The 19,209-nt window shown below is 41.6% G+C and overlaps 1 protein-coding gene across 1 annotated transcript; it reads right to left on the bottom strand.

Annotated features, from left to right (window-relative positions):
• Positions 1–4,956: 4,956 nt before the first annotated feature.
• LOC139469857 (uncharacterized) lies at positions 4,957–18,500 on the bottom strand. Its single transcript, XM_071252166.1, has 3 exons — positions 18,413–18,500; positions 7,476–7,752; positions 4,957–5,796 (listed from the first exon to the last, which is right to left on the bottom strand). Exons 2-3 carry the CDS (start codon positions 7,737–7,739, stop codon positions 5,200–5,202), a joined length of 861 nt encoding a protein of 286 aa, XP_071108267.1. The 5' UTR covers positions 7,740–7,752; positions 18,413–18,500; the 3' UTR covers positions 4,957–5,199.
• Between the last annotated feature and the right edge of the window lie 709 nt (positions 18,501–19,209).

Here is a 19,209-nt window from a genome sequence, read left to right as displayed (position 1 = left end):
TATAAGGCAATGCTTGATGGAAAGAACGTCAGAGCGTGTACGTATGTATTTTGTAATCGGGTGTTTCCTTGTATCATGGTGGGTCCTGTTAGCTTAAATAGATCAACAAGTAGGCCTTTCACTACAGGCATACAGCTACTCAGTGGCTTTTTACTTAGCGTAACCGTTTGACACTAATGCTTATTCAAGCGCATAGAGTAAGCGAAGGTATTTACAACAATGTGAAACCCAATTCAGATAGTTGCATGCGTGCAATTATTTTCTGGTAATATTTGAAGTTGTTGAAAGTGTAGGTGTCAGTGTATGTCAACGTGGCATGTATGAGACATTATTATGCCAAATATTTTTCTTCTAACCTTATATGACCCCGTATACGGCAACCAAAGACAACGTAACTAATATTAGTATGCCTCAAAGTGAGATTGACCAACCAGAGAGCACTGACCCCACATGAGCCCGTATAACGTGAGTAAAAATCCAAGATGGTTGTTACTGACCTAATATGAGACCTAACACCCGCCTCGTATAATTCACATGACAATTTGGGTACAGAAATGCGTTATGGGACACTGTTTTGTGTTTTAATATTATTAATTGTGATGTGCAAAGACATTATATTTTAAAGAAACCTTGTTCGTGACTTTATTAATAAATACTATAGAGAAAAAAGCTCACAACGGAGGCCACTGAAAGACAAAAAGCAACGTCATCGAACAAAATATAGGATGACGTCAACAAACAAGAAACGTAGCACCAATGACGTCACATAGCAATAGAATAGATAGCAGCCCGTCGTTAGGGAAAAGCGGACTGTTATCAAGTTACAGGGCCTCCAGATTTCTGATAACAATCGGGCATTTTTGTGATAATTCTATCCATTTTAGCTATAATACTAATTTAAATGTTCACATTTAGTGCAATATATATTCCATTGTTAACGTTTGTGTTTACATTAAAGCGTTATATCGGAAACATATGCACTGGTCCTGTCAATTATACCGGTCGATTGTGTCAATTTTTGTTTATTGACATCACATGTAAATATTGACATGACATGTGCGATGAAGATACCAAATAGTGTACACTTTTCGGCGTAATAAATTCGTTATGGTGTCTTTGATTGTCGTATACGGTTTCATATTAGGTCAGCAGAGAATTTTGGGCGAGGCGTGATCATGTGTTAAATCAAGGCTCTCAGAGTTATGTCCCTTAGGTGTGAGAGAACACAACATTCGCAGATTGGACCTGATCATGTTCCTTGGTTTGTCAGCACCGCAGCGGGTATCGTGGGTGTCGCTACAGCGGTAAACGTCTAACCCAGCTAACACGAAAATGTTATAAAAACATCCCTAAAACATTTTACGAAACGTTATGGAAATGTTTTAAAAAATGTTTTCTTCACGTGATTATGTATGGTTCCAGAAACGTTTTAGAAACATTTTCCGGAAACATTTGGTTTTAACGTTTCTAAAATGTTTCTATAAAATATTCCAGAAATGCTTTTGGAAATGTTTTATTCGCGAGAATTTGTATGGTTCCGGAAACGTTTAAGGAACATTTTCTGTGAACATTTGATTATTACGTTTCTAAAATATTTTGAAAACGAACCAGCGTGTTGGAAAAGCTCAATGTGTTGCTGCCAATGTCCAAAACAGACAACAGCCACACACTGTCAATACGATACAAATGATAAGGACAAATAGCCAGGGACTGTACACCCTTCAGGCATGTACTGCAGAAAACACAATACCATTGACCCACATGGTAATCCATGTCATGTCTTCAACATTTAGTCAACAAAGAACTTCAAGATTCAGTTCTGTGGAGATTTCTGAATAAATCTAAGGCAGGTATTTAAAATATTTATATAATAAACTTGGCGGCAAAAGAAAGTATAGGTCGAGTTCCATGATCCATAAAAAAATGACAAGAAGAGGTTTTGTACTGTACTGTAGTTAAGAAATAATATAACATATTCTTTCCACATCACACTCCAAGTGGTCCCGTAAATAATGAAGTCTGGGCGAGACAAACCAGTGACTGACGTCTTATGAACTCGAGGCACCGAGACTCACATTCAACCAAGCCATTTTGTCATCCCTTACTATAAACATGCATGGATCAGTGTCTGGAGACATTCTCAACCGAAATCCAAAATTTGATGTATGAAACACTCATTGTCACCTAGCTACGAATCATGCCATCATCGCGGAACAGTTAACTGCTGGAGAGCAGTTTCGTAGCATTATTACCAGCTGGTAATCAGATTCGTTCAGTCTTTGATATCTTTGTTGTCTCGTTGTCAAGAAAGAGTAAATCAAGTGTATGAACTTTATTTGGTCCAACATTTACTAAACAGAGCGAAATCAAGTTCGATATAGTTCAACACGTCCCATTTCAATTCTGGAAACCCATTTGATCAGAATCTTTCCATGCTGTGGCCAGTCTCGGTCAAACATATTTCCGAAATTCAACATGCTGTTTTCATGGGTACATACTAAGGAAGAAAAAAAATTGTTTCAAAAACTCAAAATTAAAACTATGTCTCCCATGGGCCTGCCAATACACATACAGGTTGACATGGGCGAGGAATACCAAAGTGCCTGCTCGCAAACGTCCTTTGTAAATGTTTGAAGGTCTTCATTGATGAAACGAATTTAATTACGAGTTATCCGTCGTTGTATGTGGATCATATTCTTTCCGTTGGTCCCGTCACATCAATCTTTTCCTCTTTTTTTTTGTAACTGTTGTGCGTGTGGGTGTATTTAAAATATCAATTGGTGTGCATGTCCATGCGCAGCTACATGTATTATCATTTTTGTTATCGTTGTTTACACGACGGTCTTATGCCTTGTAAATGCATTTCAATGCCACATTTAATAATGCGACTATTACTCACAATGGCTTGGAACGACAGATCAAGTTTGAAAAGAACTGGGTATCAAACAAATCATGACATTAACATTACAAGGCCGTGATAAACACCTGGTTGTATTTCGCCAACTTGAGTACAGCAGTGTCACTCTGCCACAAGCTGAACTGGAATACACTTTAGATACACGTTACGCTCTGCATTCAGCAAGTCTGAACACCCAATCCCGTTAGTCGCCTTTTACGACAAGCATAGTCGCCTTTAATTTCTCACTCCAACACACGAGGATTGGTCGGATACAATGTGTGATTCGGACGAGTGCGTGTTATCGTACACGACGGCGTTGTGGTTTATAACAACCACAGGTGTAACTTGATCCGACAAAAAAGGAATATTTCTGACTGCAGAGTACACAACATTCACCAACTCATGCCAGTAAATAAGAAACGGGAATGTGCACATGAGGTGCCGACTATTTGAGTTAGTCTGATGGAGCATGGTATTTGTTTCAAAACAATCCTGAAATGGCTCATTGTTGTTTGTTTGTTGTTTAACGCCGCACTAATCAATATTCCAGCTATATGACAGCGGTCTGTGAATAACCAATGCTGAAACAGACACTCCAGTGATTGATTAAATGAACATCGGTCCACGCAATTGGGATACGATGACATGCATCAACCAAGTCAGCGAGCCTGACCACCCGATCCCGTTAGTCGCCTCTTGCGACAAGCATAGTCGCCTTTTACAGCAAGCATGGGTTGCTGAAGACCTATTCTACCCCGGATCTTCATGGGTCGAAATTGCTCCAAAATATGTTTTGTCAGCTTTTATCTAAACAAATAAACCGTTCACAGGGCATACTGCTTGTTGTGAAAACTGTTGAGTAAACAAAATGTTTGCTTCCTCCTTTAAGAGTGTATGTTTTGAAGCACTGTTTGTTTGTTGTTTAATGCCGCACTCAGCAATATTCCAGCTATATGACGACGGTCTGCAAATAATCGGACCGCCTTCGTGGTCTAGTGGTAGAGCGTCCGCCCGGAGAGCGGAAGGTCCAGGGTTCGATCCCCGGCCACGTCATACCAAAAGACGTTAAAAGATGGTACTTGTTGTTACCCTGTCTGGCGCTCGGCATTAAGGGGCTGAAACAAGGACTGGTCGGCTCGGAGTCAGTATACTGTGTCTGAGTGGGGTATGCATGTTAAACTGCGGCATGGTATCTCAGTGAGCTAGCACTATAAATCGGCATCAGTCCGGACTAGTACAAGCAGCCCGACACACACACACGTTCATGCACGTCGATATATCAGTGCAATAATCTTGGACGCGACGTTAAACCCCATTTCACCTCACCTGCAAATAATCGAGTCTTGACCAGACAATCCAGTGATTGACATCATGAGCATCGATCTCTGCAATTGGGATCGATGACATGCATCACCCACGTCAGTGAGCCTGATCACCCAATTCCTTCAGTCGCGACTAGCGACAAACATATTCGCCTTTTACGGCAGGCATGGGTTGCTGAAGATCTATTCAACCCCGGATCTCCACGGGTCAGGGGATTACGTTGGTTTGTTTGTTGTTTTAAGCCGCACTCAGCAACATTTCAGCTATATGACGGCGGTCTGTAAATAATCGAGTCTGGACCAGACAATCCAGCGATTGATATCATGGTCATCGATCCACGCAATTGGGATCGATGACCTACATCAACCAAGTCAGACCTACATCAACCAAGTCAGCGAGCCTGACCACCCGATCCCGTTAGTCGCCTTTTACGGCAAGCATGGGTTACTGAAGACCTATTCTATCCCGGTCTGGTGATTATATAGAACAGTGAGTGTTGTCTTTACAACAAGTGGACTTGTAGTGATGGAGGGAATGTCTTTATGACAAGGAAACGTGTAGACCGCCGAATGTGTTGTACTGTGACTGACCTTTGTATTAGTGGGTCCTGACAGTGTTCTTACATCATTCATGTTCCTCAGTTCATGACAGTGACCATGGGTGCACATACCATGATCTGGTTGGTGTTTGACCATACACGGACATATACATCGTAATCTCAGAGTACTGTGGAAAGGAGTTTAATGACCATATGCTCCAAGACAAAAAATAGATTGCATATTTGGTACATGCGTGTTACAATATTCACAACTGGTGAGTATGGCTTTACGCCGCTCTTAGCGATATTTCAGCAATATCACGGCGGAGAACACCAGAAATGGGCTGTACCCATGTACCCATGTGCCGAATCCAACCCCTGTCTTAGGCGTGACAAGAGAACGCTTTAACCACTTGGCTACCCTACCGCCCTCAAATATTTAAGCATCTATTGGGTCAGGTACACTATCCGCCCTCCGCTTGTAAACGTACACGTTCGCTTTCAACCATGGTAAAGTTGCCTTTTGTTGGAGAATATTGCTCCCTACAATGTCGGTTTCAAATCCTTTGTTTGAAAAAAGATTCTGTACATATACCAAAGGCCTGTTGTTGATGTGCGATAGACCCCCTTGACCAGGCACTGCCCAACTCAACACCACGCCTTTCTTGGCGTGCCGTACAATGTTGTCAATGTAGACGTCTTCATATGCAGATGGAATATGTTCCGCCACCTCCAGACTAATGATCCAGTCGTACAGCGGAAGTCCGTATTGGGGCACAGTCAGATCAGCAAACCGAACCACTCCTCCGCTCGTTTCCCGACCGTAGGGGGCGCCATCAAAAGCATCGTAAGTACGAAGGCGATGAGTGGAATCCAGTAGTTTCTTGTAGTCGCCTGGACCATCCCCAAAACTTCCAACGGTTTGGTTTTGAAAGAAAAGTGAAAGGTACTCTGCCAGAGGTTTGTCAAACAAATGTTGCCCACCTGTGGATTTGCTCGATTGCCTGCACCACCCGCCAGAAGCAGCAACAGAAGTCTGTTGGGGATAAATAGACATGGCTTAAGGTATTGTTACATTAGAGTGGACCCGTGAAGATCCGGGTAGAATAGGTCTTCAGCAACCCATGCTTGTCTTATGAGGCGACTAATGGGATCGCGACTAATGGGATCGCGACTAATGGGCTCGCTGACTTGGTTGATACATGCATGTCATTGTATCCCGATTGCATGGATCGATTAATCACTGGATTGTCTGGTCCAGATGCTATTATTTACAGACCTCCGTCATGTAGCTAGAATATTGCTGAGTGCGGCGTTAAACTACAAACAGTGAGTGAGTTTTGGTTTTACTCCGCTTTTAGCAATATTCCAGCCATATCACGGCGGGGGGCACAGCATGTGGGCTTCAAACATTGTACCCATGTCCAGAATCAATCCCAGGTCTTCGGCGTGACGAGCGAACGCTTTAACCACTAGGCTAAACGACTGCCCCTGTTACGTTAGATGTCCATTAATTATAACATTCCTTTACTTCTAAAGACACATGAACGCCTTTAAAGACGGACTAGAATCCTTTCGGATCGGAGTGAGCGAGTTTAGTCTTTAAACGCGGCATTTCAGTTACAGGAAACAGTTTATAACGAAAACGCTTATAACGAACGGACAGATATAACGAACTTTTGTTTGGGTTCCGGCCATATGCTGTTTATATGTTTATAACGAACTACGGTTATAACGAACTAACATTAGTGGCCCCTTTGAGTTCGCAATAACCGTAGTTTACTGTAGTTAACCGTAGCATTACTATATTTGCGTGATTTTGGAGGGAATCCCGAAGTGTTTCAGACGTTTAACACTTTGGTGAAATCCACAAACTCCTGCATGGCGCTGACAATCTTAGAAACATAATCTGGGCAAACAGGTGTAGGAGGCTCAACTCAGACCCCGGTTCCAATCACTCTAGAAACTTTAAAGGATTAAATCGAGCCTGCTACACCGGGATTACACGCAGTCGTAACCGCCCTTATCTCTTTAATTTCATTCAACAAGTAACCCTTCGTTTTGTCAGCACTATAAATGTGCGCGTTGGTTTGAGCTTTGTTAATGCATGGCATCGATCCCAATTGCGTAGAACGATGCTGATGATGTCGACCACTGGATTGTCTGGTCCAGACTCGATTATTTACAGACCGCCATCATATAGTTAGAATATTGCTGACTGCAGCGTTAAAAACAGTAGAAAGCTTCTCCGACCCGTTTTCATCCCAAAGTTAGTCTACCCGCCGTGATGTAACTGAAATGCTGCGAAGTAACTCACTCACTCGATCATAGCCGTTATATAGCTGGAATACTGCTGAGTGCGGCGTTAACAACAAACCAACACCAGATAATACAAACATTACTTGTGTGAATGTCTGATGGAATTCCCTATCTTGACATATAAGACCATATTTGAAAAAATGGCTTGCCTTTGCATGTGTTTGTGTACAGGGGGGATCGGTGGGGCTCACCTTTTCGCGAACACCTGGTATCATCACTACTTGATAGACTTGATAAACACATGCTCACGATAGAGTCGGAATCGTACAATTGACTGCTTCTGGCAAAGATTTCTTGTGGTTATGGAAAGGGTTTTGTCGCTTATATTAAATGCATTCATGAAAAGGCTTCGCGGAGAAATACTAATAAAGCACTAACCATAATGCATACCCATACCTGATTAGATTTTGTCGTCATCTCAATCATTTTACAGCTCATAACCGCCAGTTCACGCCTCGCAATGTTCAGTATCTCCGACAGCTTATTCCTCTGTTGTTTTAACTGGTCGGCTACCTTAGGACCATCATTGGTGAAATACCGTTCCATTGTAGCTGTCCCTTGTTTTGTGAGGTTGCGAATGGGCATCCTGGTGAAAAAACCGATGACACCCAGTACTGAAAGTGCCACGGCTAGTTTGACCAAAATCTTCTGTTGCGCCATGGCGGGTTTGTAGCTGTAAAGGAATAGGTATCGTTTAGGGTCATTTTCCACAAGACATCGCAATTAAAGTACTTTTTGTGCAGAGTATACTATCTAAGACAGAACGCTTACAAGTAACTACCTCCACATGGGAACAAAGCGTGAAGCCAATTCCTGGCGTCCCCGTCCTGATATTGATAGATAATTGTTAAAAGCGGACAAGTAAAACCATACTCACTCAGTAACCAAATGAGCTTAATCTTGTATTCAAACTTTTTCTTATGAAAAGAGTCAGTTTTCACCGTTCCACCGAGATGTTTGCTAAATCTACCTGTGAGTGAGTGAGTGAGTTGGGTTTAACGCCGCTTTTAACAGTATTCCAGTTATATCGCGGCGTGACAGCTTAAAGTGGGAGGAAAGTCCGAAGTGATACAGGTCTTAGACGTTTACCACTTCGGTGAAACCCACGAGCACGGTAATGACAAACTTAGAAACATAAACGGGGCGAACCGGGATTCGAACCAACAATCATAGGTTTCTGGCGTGCCCAAGGGACGCAACTCTGCACAGCGAATCGCGGCGCTTTAGACGACTGGGCATCCCCGTGCCCCCCAAAACTACCTGTGACAGAAGCATGGAACATATCAAGTGTCGTAACTGCGTTTTGGGGTTAACTGAGCCCTACTACAGTCACCTGTTATTGTCGTTCAGTGGCGTGATAGGCAAGGTAAGCCATGACTTAGCGACTCGCTTGGGCAGAATCGGGTCATCTTAGTCGGTGAAATCGATCTGCCTCAGTTCTTGTCAAAACCGCGCAATACTATTTGTGCTGAACGTATCTTTTTAAAGGGGGTCTTGTCTAATCCTGCTTTGTCACATGTAACAATGCCTCAGTTTGATTCGTTAAAGGTTTAGATCTGACCATGAACTCGTGTGTCGTAATCGGAAAACTACTGAAACCTACGTGCCAGATTGTGCATGCCTCTATTGATCTGCACAGCGAATCGCGGCGCCTTAGACGACTGGGCCACCAGTGCCGCCACCACCCCACCCCTACCCCACTCCGTGCCGCCACCCCTCCCCCCCCCCCCCCCCCCCCCCCCGTTTGGTTGTTGTGAAACGCCGCACTTGGCGGTCTGTAAATAATCGAGTATGGACCAGACAATCCAGTGATTGACATCATGAGCATCGATCCAATTGGGTTGGTTGGTTGGTTGGTTGTTTAACGCCGCACTGAGCAATATTCCAGCTATATGACGGCTGTCTGTAAATAATCGAGTCTGGACCAGACAATTTTATGAGCATCGATCTACGCAATTGGGATCGATTACATGCATCAACCAAGTCAGCGAGCCTGACCACCCTATCCTGTTAGTCGCCTCTTACGACAAGCATAGCCGCCTTTTACGGCAAGCATGGGTTGCTGAAGACCTATTCTACCCCGGATCCTCACCGTTCTATCCAATTGAGATACGATGACATGCATTAACCAAGTCAGCGAGCCTGACTACCAGATCTCGTTAGTCGCCTCTTACGACAGGCATAGCCGCCTCTTACGACAGGCAAAGTCGCCTCTTCCGACAGGCATAGTCGCCTCTTCCGACAGGCATAGTCGCCTCTATAGGGCAAGCATGGGTTGCTGAAGACCTATTCTACTTCGGATCTTCACGGGTCTCATTAACTATAAACGCTACATGTATCAATCCACTAACCAATATGTCATTGGTAGGCATGTTGTTTGTTGTTTAACACATCACTCGTCAATATTCCAGCAAAATGAGGGCGGTCTGTAAATAATCCAGTGATTGATATCACGAGCATCGATCTAAGCAATTGGGATACGATGATATGCATATGTTTTTAGTCGCCTTTTACGGCAAGTATGGGTTGCTAAAGACCTATTCCACCCCGGATCTTCACAGGTCTAGTAGATGACATAACAGAATAAGCTAACCTCCGCTCAATCGAACAGCTGTTTTCTATCAATTTTGAATTCGTTTTAATTCTTTCAAAAATGTCATACTGAAATATGTCGGAGAGAAACATTATTTGTAGCTGGATCATCTCTGGCTCGTGGTATAAAACCCAAAGCGGGAAGGAAAAAAACCCATACACCCCGAGTGATCCTGCAACAACTTATAATATAAACGCACGAAGCCAAATGGTTAGCTTGTTGATAAGTTCAATATATTCTGTCAAAATACAAACGTTTTGATAAACGTGCAAATAAAGAATCTTACCAAGACTCCGTTCAAGCAGCCCGCACAGCGCGCGACACAGCTCTCACTGAACACACCGCCTGACGGGCAGAACGCACGTGCGAACGAACTCGGCATGCGCAGTCTTCGGACCTCAAAGAAATCGTGTCACATCTAACCCTACTCGAAATTAAATAACGTTACGTGAAATTTAATGGCAGTTGGATGGATGCAATCATTTTGCTAACACTCCTAACAATTGTTTGAGTATGGGTACTAAATCGTCCCATAGTTTTCCTTGAAAGGTTCCCCTCCCATAGTGAAACACGAGGGTCACCCTCCTATAGTATAGCATAGTGCGAAAGCTCATTAGGACCATATTGGTATTTTGTTTTTTCTCTTTATAAAGTCGTAATAACGAGAATAAAGTCGTACTTACGACTTTTCAAAACTCTTAATTACGAGAATAAAGTCGTAATTACGAGTTTTGAAAGTTTGAAAAGTCGTAATTACGAGTTTTGTAAGTTAAAAAATCGTAATTACGAGAAAAAAAGTGCTTATAAAAGGCGGTATAAAAGGATGATTCTTCCACTTCCACATGTAACTGGTTGAGTCACTGCAACGGAAACAGTTCTGTTCGTTTGCCCATCGTATGGGTTTACAATTGCCACACCTCTCTTTGTTAACTGCAAACTATGGATGTATATAGATGATACTTTATTAATTCATGGTGTTGAAATTCTTCTAGTATCACTCATTATTATATTGATGTATTAAATAATTTAACGAAAAATACATTTGCCTGGTTATGTATTCGATTGGGGATAGAATATGACTCAATATTATCGCGCTTTTGGCAAATGTCGTAATCCACACCCTCTGTCGATTGTTTACTTATGCAAGTCTAAGCGCGATATTTCATCGCTTGATCGAGTACTGAAACTCGTTGTAGTATGTCTCGGCTACACGCTATACACGTTTATTTTTTTATGTTAGTTTCTTGAATGTTTTTGAAGTGGAATTTCCCCTAACCCATATGTTTAGACGAAGTCTCTAGATCAAGTCTAGGTCGCATGATCCCAAACAGGAAGTGATGCAAGTCACACATTTAACACGTATCACACCACAAAGTAGACATACCGCGATAAGATAGAGTTGCCTGCCCTTGAGTCGCTAATGACAGGTACTATACAAAATCAGAAAACTACAAGAAGCCATCAACATCAAAAGACTCCTTTTCTTTATATTACTGGCTTCCCCTTTTGTTTAGTGTACCCGTGAAGATCCGGGGTGGAATAGGCCTGTAGGGTTATATATATTATATATGACTATGGTTAGGTGCTCTACCGCCCAATCATCACTAGCTCTGTTATGCATGACTGTAGAGAGGTGAGAGTGATCTTATATCATTGACCATGTGGATGTATACTCAACACAATAAACCTACTATCTTCAAAACATATATACTGTGGTATATTGAGAAGACATAACATGGTATCAGACGTGGGATCTGGATCTTATTAACCAGGCAAGCAACTACAATAGTCAAAAAGAAGATTTTACTTGATGAACTTCTTAGTGAGCGAAAACCGAAGGTCTAATTGAAGCCCATGTGCTTTTTGTGAAGTGATGGAAATTTTCATCTGGTGTGATAAAATGTCAAATAACGAAGAGCAACCACAGTTACCCCAGTTGTTACCACAGTCAACATACAGGGTGAACCCACCTGAACAGTTTGACTTTACAAAACCAGAATCTTGGCCAAAATGGTCACGTCGTTTTGAACGATTCAGACAGTCATCTCTTTTGACTAAAGAAGCAGATGAAGTTCAAATCAATTCACTCATTTACCATATGGGGGATGAAGCAGAGGATATCCTGTCATCTCTGAATTTGACAGCTGAAGAAATGAAGTCATCAAACAGTGATTGATAAATTTCAGACACTTTGTAATTTCTCATAATGTGATATATGAGAGAGCTGTATTTAACAGACGTATACAATAAGGTGGTGAGACTGTGGACTCGTTCATCAATGCATTGTACGTTTTAGCTCGTCATTGTGACTACGGTGCACTACGCGATGATCTTATAAGGGACAAAATCGTCGTAGAAATCAGAGATAGTGCATTAAGTGCTAAAATACAAGCAGATAATGAACCGACACCAGCCAAAGCTGTACAGATGGCAAGACAATGAGAAATGATTAAGAATCAACAATCTCATCTTTGTAAGACTGACACAAGTCCAGGATTGCATCAGCAGATGCATCATCATATGGTCTCGGAGCTGAGCTGGAACAGAAACAATCTGATGGATCATGGAAACCGGTAATCTTTGCACCCAGGTCTCTAAGTGATACAGGGCAAAGACGCGCACAGATCGAAAATGAAGCTCTGGCGATTACCTGGGCAACAGAACGGTTCAACGATTATGTGCTTCGAAAACACTTCCAAATATAGACTGACCATAAGCCTCATGTTTCCATACCTGGATCCAAATGTCTCAGTGATCTGTCTCCAAGATTGCAATGTTTCATAATGAGGTTAATGCGATATAGTTATTCTGTGTTCCACACACCTTGCAAAAATCTGGCAATTGCAGATACACTGTCAAGATCGCCGGTGGATGAAATCCTCTTAGCTGAGGACAAACACTTTGAACTTTGATATCTATGTTGATCTAAAAGTCACAACTACCAGCTTCTGATGCGAAGGTAACAGAAATAGCCTCAGAACAAGAGAGAGTGTATGGCTGAATATCCACATTCTTAAAGAACAAGTGCCCTGCATACCATTCCCTGTCAACAGTGGAGAAGCAGCTATACAAAGTGAGACATGATTTGTCTATGGTGAATGATCTGTTGTTAAAAGGCAGTAGACGGGTGAAACCACCTACTCTTCGATCTCAAATGTTCGAGAAGATTCATGCGGGACATCAAGGAACCCGTAAGTGTCGAGAGAGGACAATGACAGCTGTATGGGGGCAAGAACTGAGTGCAGAAATCAGATCTGTTGTAGAACACTGCAAAATATGTTCAAAGTACAGGAAAAATCCAACTGAACCTCTCCTACCAACACCAACCTGGTCGACCTTGGCAGAGAGTAGGTACAGACCTGTCTGAACTGAACAAAGTAATGTACCTACTTGTGATTGACTACTTCTCAAAGTACATAGAAGTCATCAAATTGTCTTTTACAACATCAAAGAGTATCATCAACAGTTTGAATTCTGTATTCTCTAGACATGGGATACCAGAGGTAGTTATCTCAGATAAAGGACCTCAATATTCTTCACAGGACTTCCATGAGTTTGCTCAACAGTACAACTTTACTGACATCACATCCAGCCCGTTGTATCCAAGGAGCAATGGAGAGACTGAGCGAGATGTTCAGTCATGCAAAAATATGTTGCGTAAAGCTGATGATCCATATCTTGCAATGTTGGACAACAGCTGTATCTGGTGAATGTGAAAAGCTTCAAGCAAGCTGGTAAATCAATCTGAGTCGAGAGTGGTCCATAAAGCTGACACCACGCGGTCATATATTGTGTCAACCCCAAAGGGGAGGTGAGGCGCAATAGATGTGATCTCAAGTTAATTCCTGGAACAGAGGATACAAGTGTCAAAGTGATCCAACCAACTGTCAACAGCAGTCCTGGTAGTGCAAGCCTGTGGTCACAAGACAATACTAACTCTAAGTCTCCAATTAAAGTTAATCCTCTCAGTCCATCATGTGTTCAAACTAAAAGTGGTAGACATTCAAAACCACCAAAAAGACTTGATCTTTAAAATGCATATTTAATTGTACTTGAAAAGCATTTAACAGCGATGTTGCATCAGTAATTTTGAAGTTTATTATTACACAGAGTTATACCAATGGTCGTTATAATGTTCTATTTTAGAAAACACTTAAAAAGAGTATTGTTTAATTAACTAGAATGATCTAGTAACATCGACTAAGTGTTAAGGCTGTATTTTCAATATAATGTTATGCATAATACATATGCTTCGAAGTGTCAAATATTAATCTTTGCTTAAGAAAGTATGGTAATTTATTTGCAGTCTTTATTGCATATGTGTGTTTAAAAGCATTTAAATGTGTTCGGCATATATATGCCTATAACTAGAACATGTAGAATGCATTAATGTTTACTTTATTTCAATTATTTTAAGTTTTGCAGTTATCTTTCCCAGAAAGGGGGATGTAGGTTATATATATATTATAACTTAGAACTCCAACTTCTAAATGCCTATCAAATAAGGTACTTTGTTTACCGAACTCGGTGAAGAAAATCAGCATCGATCAATCCTAACTGATGTGGCATCAAGGTTGAACAAAGAACAAGAAATATTTTGCGTATGACATATTTAATAGGTCTGTAAGCGTGCGCCATTAAGATCCATCATAAATTAGCTACCGCGGTAATAAAGCGTACAATCCTACGATGACATGCATCAACCAAGTCAGCGATCCTGGATAAGACAATCTGGTGATTGACATCATGAGCATCGATCTTCACAACTGGGATACGATTACATGCATCAACCAAGTCAGCGAGGCTGAGCGCCCGATCCCGTTGGTCGCCTCTTACGACAAGCATAGCCGCCTTTTACGGTCAGCAAGGGTTGCTGAAGACTTATTCTATCCCCGGGGTCTTCACGGTTCGAAGAAGGTGTGAAGAATATATTTTTGCATAAGAATTGCTTTCAGGACATCAAGCATGTCCAACCAAGCAATACTATTTTCATTAAAAATCGGGGCACCCCTTTCTTTCTCTATCCGACCCCAACCCCGAATATCAAATGTTGCACCCTTAACGTCTGACTTTGTTGTCTTCGGGTAAACAGTTCATGTCTTAGCATTGGCTGCAGGGCACTCTGAATGCGAGCAGTACATCTGAATGACACGGGGTTTGAAGAGAGGTGTTTGTTGTATTCATATCATTGTCACTGCTATTGTGCCGTTTGCGTACACTTGAATTTGTTTCGGCGGATCATTCTCTGGCCTTGACGTGTTTCATACTTGGCACCTTTAAATTCCTATACCCCATATTGTCAGACACTAATCCCATAGAAAGGCGATACCAATTAAACCTGTCACTTGTGGTAGTCATTAACATTCAGACTTTGTTTTGGGAGCAAAGTGTATTCAGCTTCCTTATTAACCTATGCTTGTTGTTCGGGACGACCATATGGGTAGGATAGTTGCTCGTAATAATATTCACTGGTTTATCTGGACTAGACCTGATTATTTACAGGCCGCTATCAAAAAGCTGGAACAAGAATGGGTGTGGCTTTAAACAAAAAATAAAAGCATTGTTAATGGTGACAATTCACCAATTCTGACAGTACTTACAGATTAGGAAAACCTACCAACAATTAATTTGTTTCGATAAAATTCAGGCCCCATCCAGAATATAAAATGATTGGTCTCTAATGTAAATGTTAAGACGTTCCTGTGAAATTCCAGGGTAGAATAGGTCTTCAGCAACCCATGCTTGCCGTAAAAGGCGATTATGCTTGTCGTAAAAGGCGACTAACGGGATCGGGTGGTCAGGCTCGCTGACTTGGTTGATGCATGTCATCGATCCCAATTGCGTGGATCGATGCTCATCTTGTCAATCACTGGATAGTCTGGTCCAGACTTGATTACTTACAGAACGCCGTCATATAGCTGGAATATTGCTGAGTGCGGCGTTTAACAACAAACAAACAAAACAAATCATAGTGAGTGGGTGAGTGAGTATGGTTTTACGCCGCTTTTAGCAATATTCCACAAAAATCACGGCGGGGGACACCAAACATTGGCTTCACACATTGTACTTATGTCGGGAATCGAACCCGGGTCTTCGGCGTGACGAGCGAACACTTTAACCACTTTTCTACCCAACCGCCCAATCTCATACTGAACACCCCCACAAGCAGGTGTTACATGTACCAAACATTATTTACCATTGTGAAACGAATGGACGTATCGCAATCTGCTTGGTTGAAAAAGACATTCTGGTGTGAGGTTCTAAGTCTGGGCATCTTTTGATTTTATTCCGCAGTTTGAAAACTTTTTTTTAAATATTACTATATTTTTCAGTCTCTAAATTGAAAAAAAACCCCTTGAAATTCGACATTGACACATGGCCATTGCTTTCATCATATACCATTCAAAAGAAATTAAGGACCTCCCAATTCTTTTATATTATTATATTTGTCATGTCATGACAGATTTACTACAGTGACATGGAAAGAATCGATGGTCCTTAACTTCCATGAAGTAGTATGTATTGAGTTCGATTAATATTTACCTTAACAATTTTGTTTTAGTTGTACTGTAATATCATAGCATTTTAGTGAGGCGTCATGACATGAACCGTTTACGTTTTGCACTTATAAGACCGCCTCCGTGGTCAAGTGGTAGTAGGTCAGCCCGGAGATCGGAAGGTCCGAGGTTCAATCCCGGGCCGCCTCATACCAAAAGACATTAAAAGATGGTACTTGTTGTTACCTTGTCTGGCGCTCGGCATTAAGGGGCTAAAACCGGGACTGGTCGGCTCGGGGACAGCATACTGTGTCTGAGTGGGATATTCATGTTAAACTGCGGCATGGTATCTCAGTTGTCTAGCACTATAAATCGGCATCAGTCCTCACAAGCAGCCTCACACACACACACACACACACACACACACACACACACACACACACACACACACACACACACACACACACACACACACACACACACACACACACACAGACACACACACAGACACACACACATGCATGCATGCACGTGGCTATATAAGTGTATTAATCTTGGACGCGACGTAAAATCCCCCATTTCACCTCACCCATTTAAAACGTTGTTAAGCATTATTTGTTTTCAGATTTGCGCCTGTTACTGAGAATCCAATTTCCGAAGATATCAACATTTGAAACTTTCTGTTTTATATGTCCGTGCTTCTGAATACTGGCATACTGAAATGTCCACAGTGCCTCACACTTGTGAAAATATATCCTCATTACCTCTAGCTTGTAATAATATGTCCACATTACTTTACCGTAACATGTCCACAAGGCATATACGTATGCTAAGAATACGTCCACAGCACCTTGTACACATTGTAATAAGAACATGTCCACAATACCCCGTTTTTTGTAACAAGAATATTTCCGCGTTGCCTCGTGCTTGAAATACTATTTCCACAGTAGTAAAATTGTGTTTATCATTCGAAAATGTCCACAGTACCTCGTGTTTGTCATAAGAATAGTTCTACATTGCCTCGTACATGTCAGAATATGTTCACCGTACCTCGTGTTTGTCATAAGAATACTTCTACATTGCCTCGTGCATGTAAGAATATGTCCACAGTACCTCGTGTTTGTCATAAGAATAGTTCTACATTGCTTCGTGCATGTAAGAATATGTCCACAGTACCTCGTGTTTGTCATAAGAATAGTTCTACATTGCCTCGTGCATGTAACAATATGTCCACAGTACCTCGTGTTTGTCATAAGAATAGTTCTACATTGCCTCGTGCATGTAACAATATGTCCACAGTACCTCGTGTTTGTCATAAGAATAGTTCTACATTGCCTCGTGCATGTAACAATATGTTCACCGTACCTCGTGTTTGTCATAAGAATAGTTCTACATTGCCTCGTGCATGTAACAATATGTCCACAGTACCTCGTGTTTGTCATAAGAATAGTTCTACATTGCCTCGTGCATGTAACAATATGTCCACAGTACCTCGTGTTTGTCATAAGTATAGTTCTACATTGCCTCGTACATGTAACAATATGTCCACAGTACCTCGTGTTTGTCATAAGAATAGTTCTACATTGCCTCGTGCATGTAACAATATGTCCACAGTACCTCGTGTTTGTCATAAGAATAGTTCTACATTGCTTCGTGCATGTAAGAATATGTCCACAGTACCTCGTCTTTGTCATAAGAATAGTTCTACATTGCCTCGTGCATGTAACAATATGTCCACAGTACCTCGTGTTTGTCATTAGAATAGTTCTACATTGCCTCGTGCATATAAGAATATGTCCACAGTACCTCGTGTTTGTCATTAGAATAGTTCTACATTGCCTCGTGCATGTAAGAATATGTCCACAGTACCTCGTGTTTGTCATAAGAATAGTTCTACATTGCCTCTTGCATGTAAGAATATGTTCTCGTTCTTGTCGTTAGAATATGTCCACAGTACATTGAGCTTGTCCTAATAAAATGTCCACTATACTTCGTGTTTGTCGTTAAGATGACCAGGCTCTGTGGCTTGATTGACTGTTTGACACAGGTTCCCGAACACACATCTACGGACAATCTATAGACAATGGACAACTCAAGATTCGAAGAAAATATACTACTTCAACATTTAACAATTTCTGATCCCAGAAACAACATTGTCAATTCCCCCCCCCCCCCCCCCCCCCCCAAGAAAGGCAATGGAAATATATACGAACTTTATGTTTGAAGAAACAACCGGTTCCTACCTTAATGCCACAGAAAATCTGGAGTGACTGACTGACCCTCGAAGTCGTTGTTAAAGGATATTCAAGTCATATATGTACGCAGAGGTACCATTGTTCAGAGTCGACCAACAATCAATAGCCCGCCTGCCTTCTTGAATACCACGCTTTCATAGGGTATTTGTGCCCCAAACAACATTCGTGCGGCTACCATACGTTGTGTGCTGCGCGGACAAAAGAATTAATAGATCTTCGGTCACGGCTTAATAAAGTGATCAGTCAGCACCTTTGAGATGGCATTTGTATATATCTGTCAAGGAAACATGTCTCGTTATTATTGGGTAGTCGTGAACAAGTTTCTACCATATTCACCAGGTGTTAACTGGCTACGTGTACACATGCGTGAACACCCAGGTAAGTTATTGGGGCGATGTTTTGTATATGTCCGAAAGGCAATGACGGTAGGTGATGACAATTAAAAATACGTTTATTCGAAACTTGTTCATTGCACTACATTACACATTACGGGGATATGTATTTAGTTGTATTCACAACGTCCCACCTGTTTTGTATAAATATATAAACTAACCAATGTCCTGATTCGTGTTAACTGTTGATATCAACCTTCTATAGCAAAACATCTGTAATCTCGTTTGCTTTTGTTCAGTGTTATATCAATGTATTACATAACTTGCTCAGGATGTCAATCACTGGATTGTCTGGTCCAGACCTGATTATTTACAGACCGCCGTCATATAGCTGGAATATTGCTGAGTGCGGCGTTAAACAACAAACAAACAAACAAAAACCGCCGGACTTTG

Source organism: Haliotis cracherodii, unplaced genomic scaffold, assembly GCF_022045235.1.
Source record: "Haliotis cracherodii isolate W230 unplaced genomic scaffold, xgHalCrac1.p SCAF_2, whole genome shotgun sequence".
NCBI classification, from domain to species: Eukaryota; Metazoa; Mollusca; class Gastropoda; order Lepetellida; family Haliotidae; genus Haliotis; species Haliotis cracherodii.
This window is presented reverse-complemented; position numbering and strand designations above follow the sequence as displayed.

Coding starts and splice junctions, on each gene's coding strand:
- LOC139469857 (XM_071252166.1), bottom strand. CDS start 7,739: ATGGCGCAACAGAAGATTTTGGTCAAACTAGCCGTGGCACTTTCAGTA. Junction 5,797..7,475: donor TGACGACAAAATCTAATCAG/GTATGGGTATGC, acceptor TATCCCCAACAG/ACTTCTGTTGCTGCTTCTGG.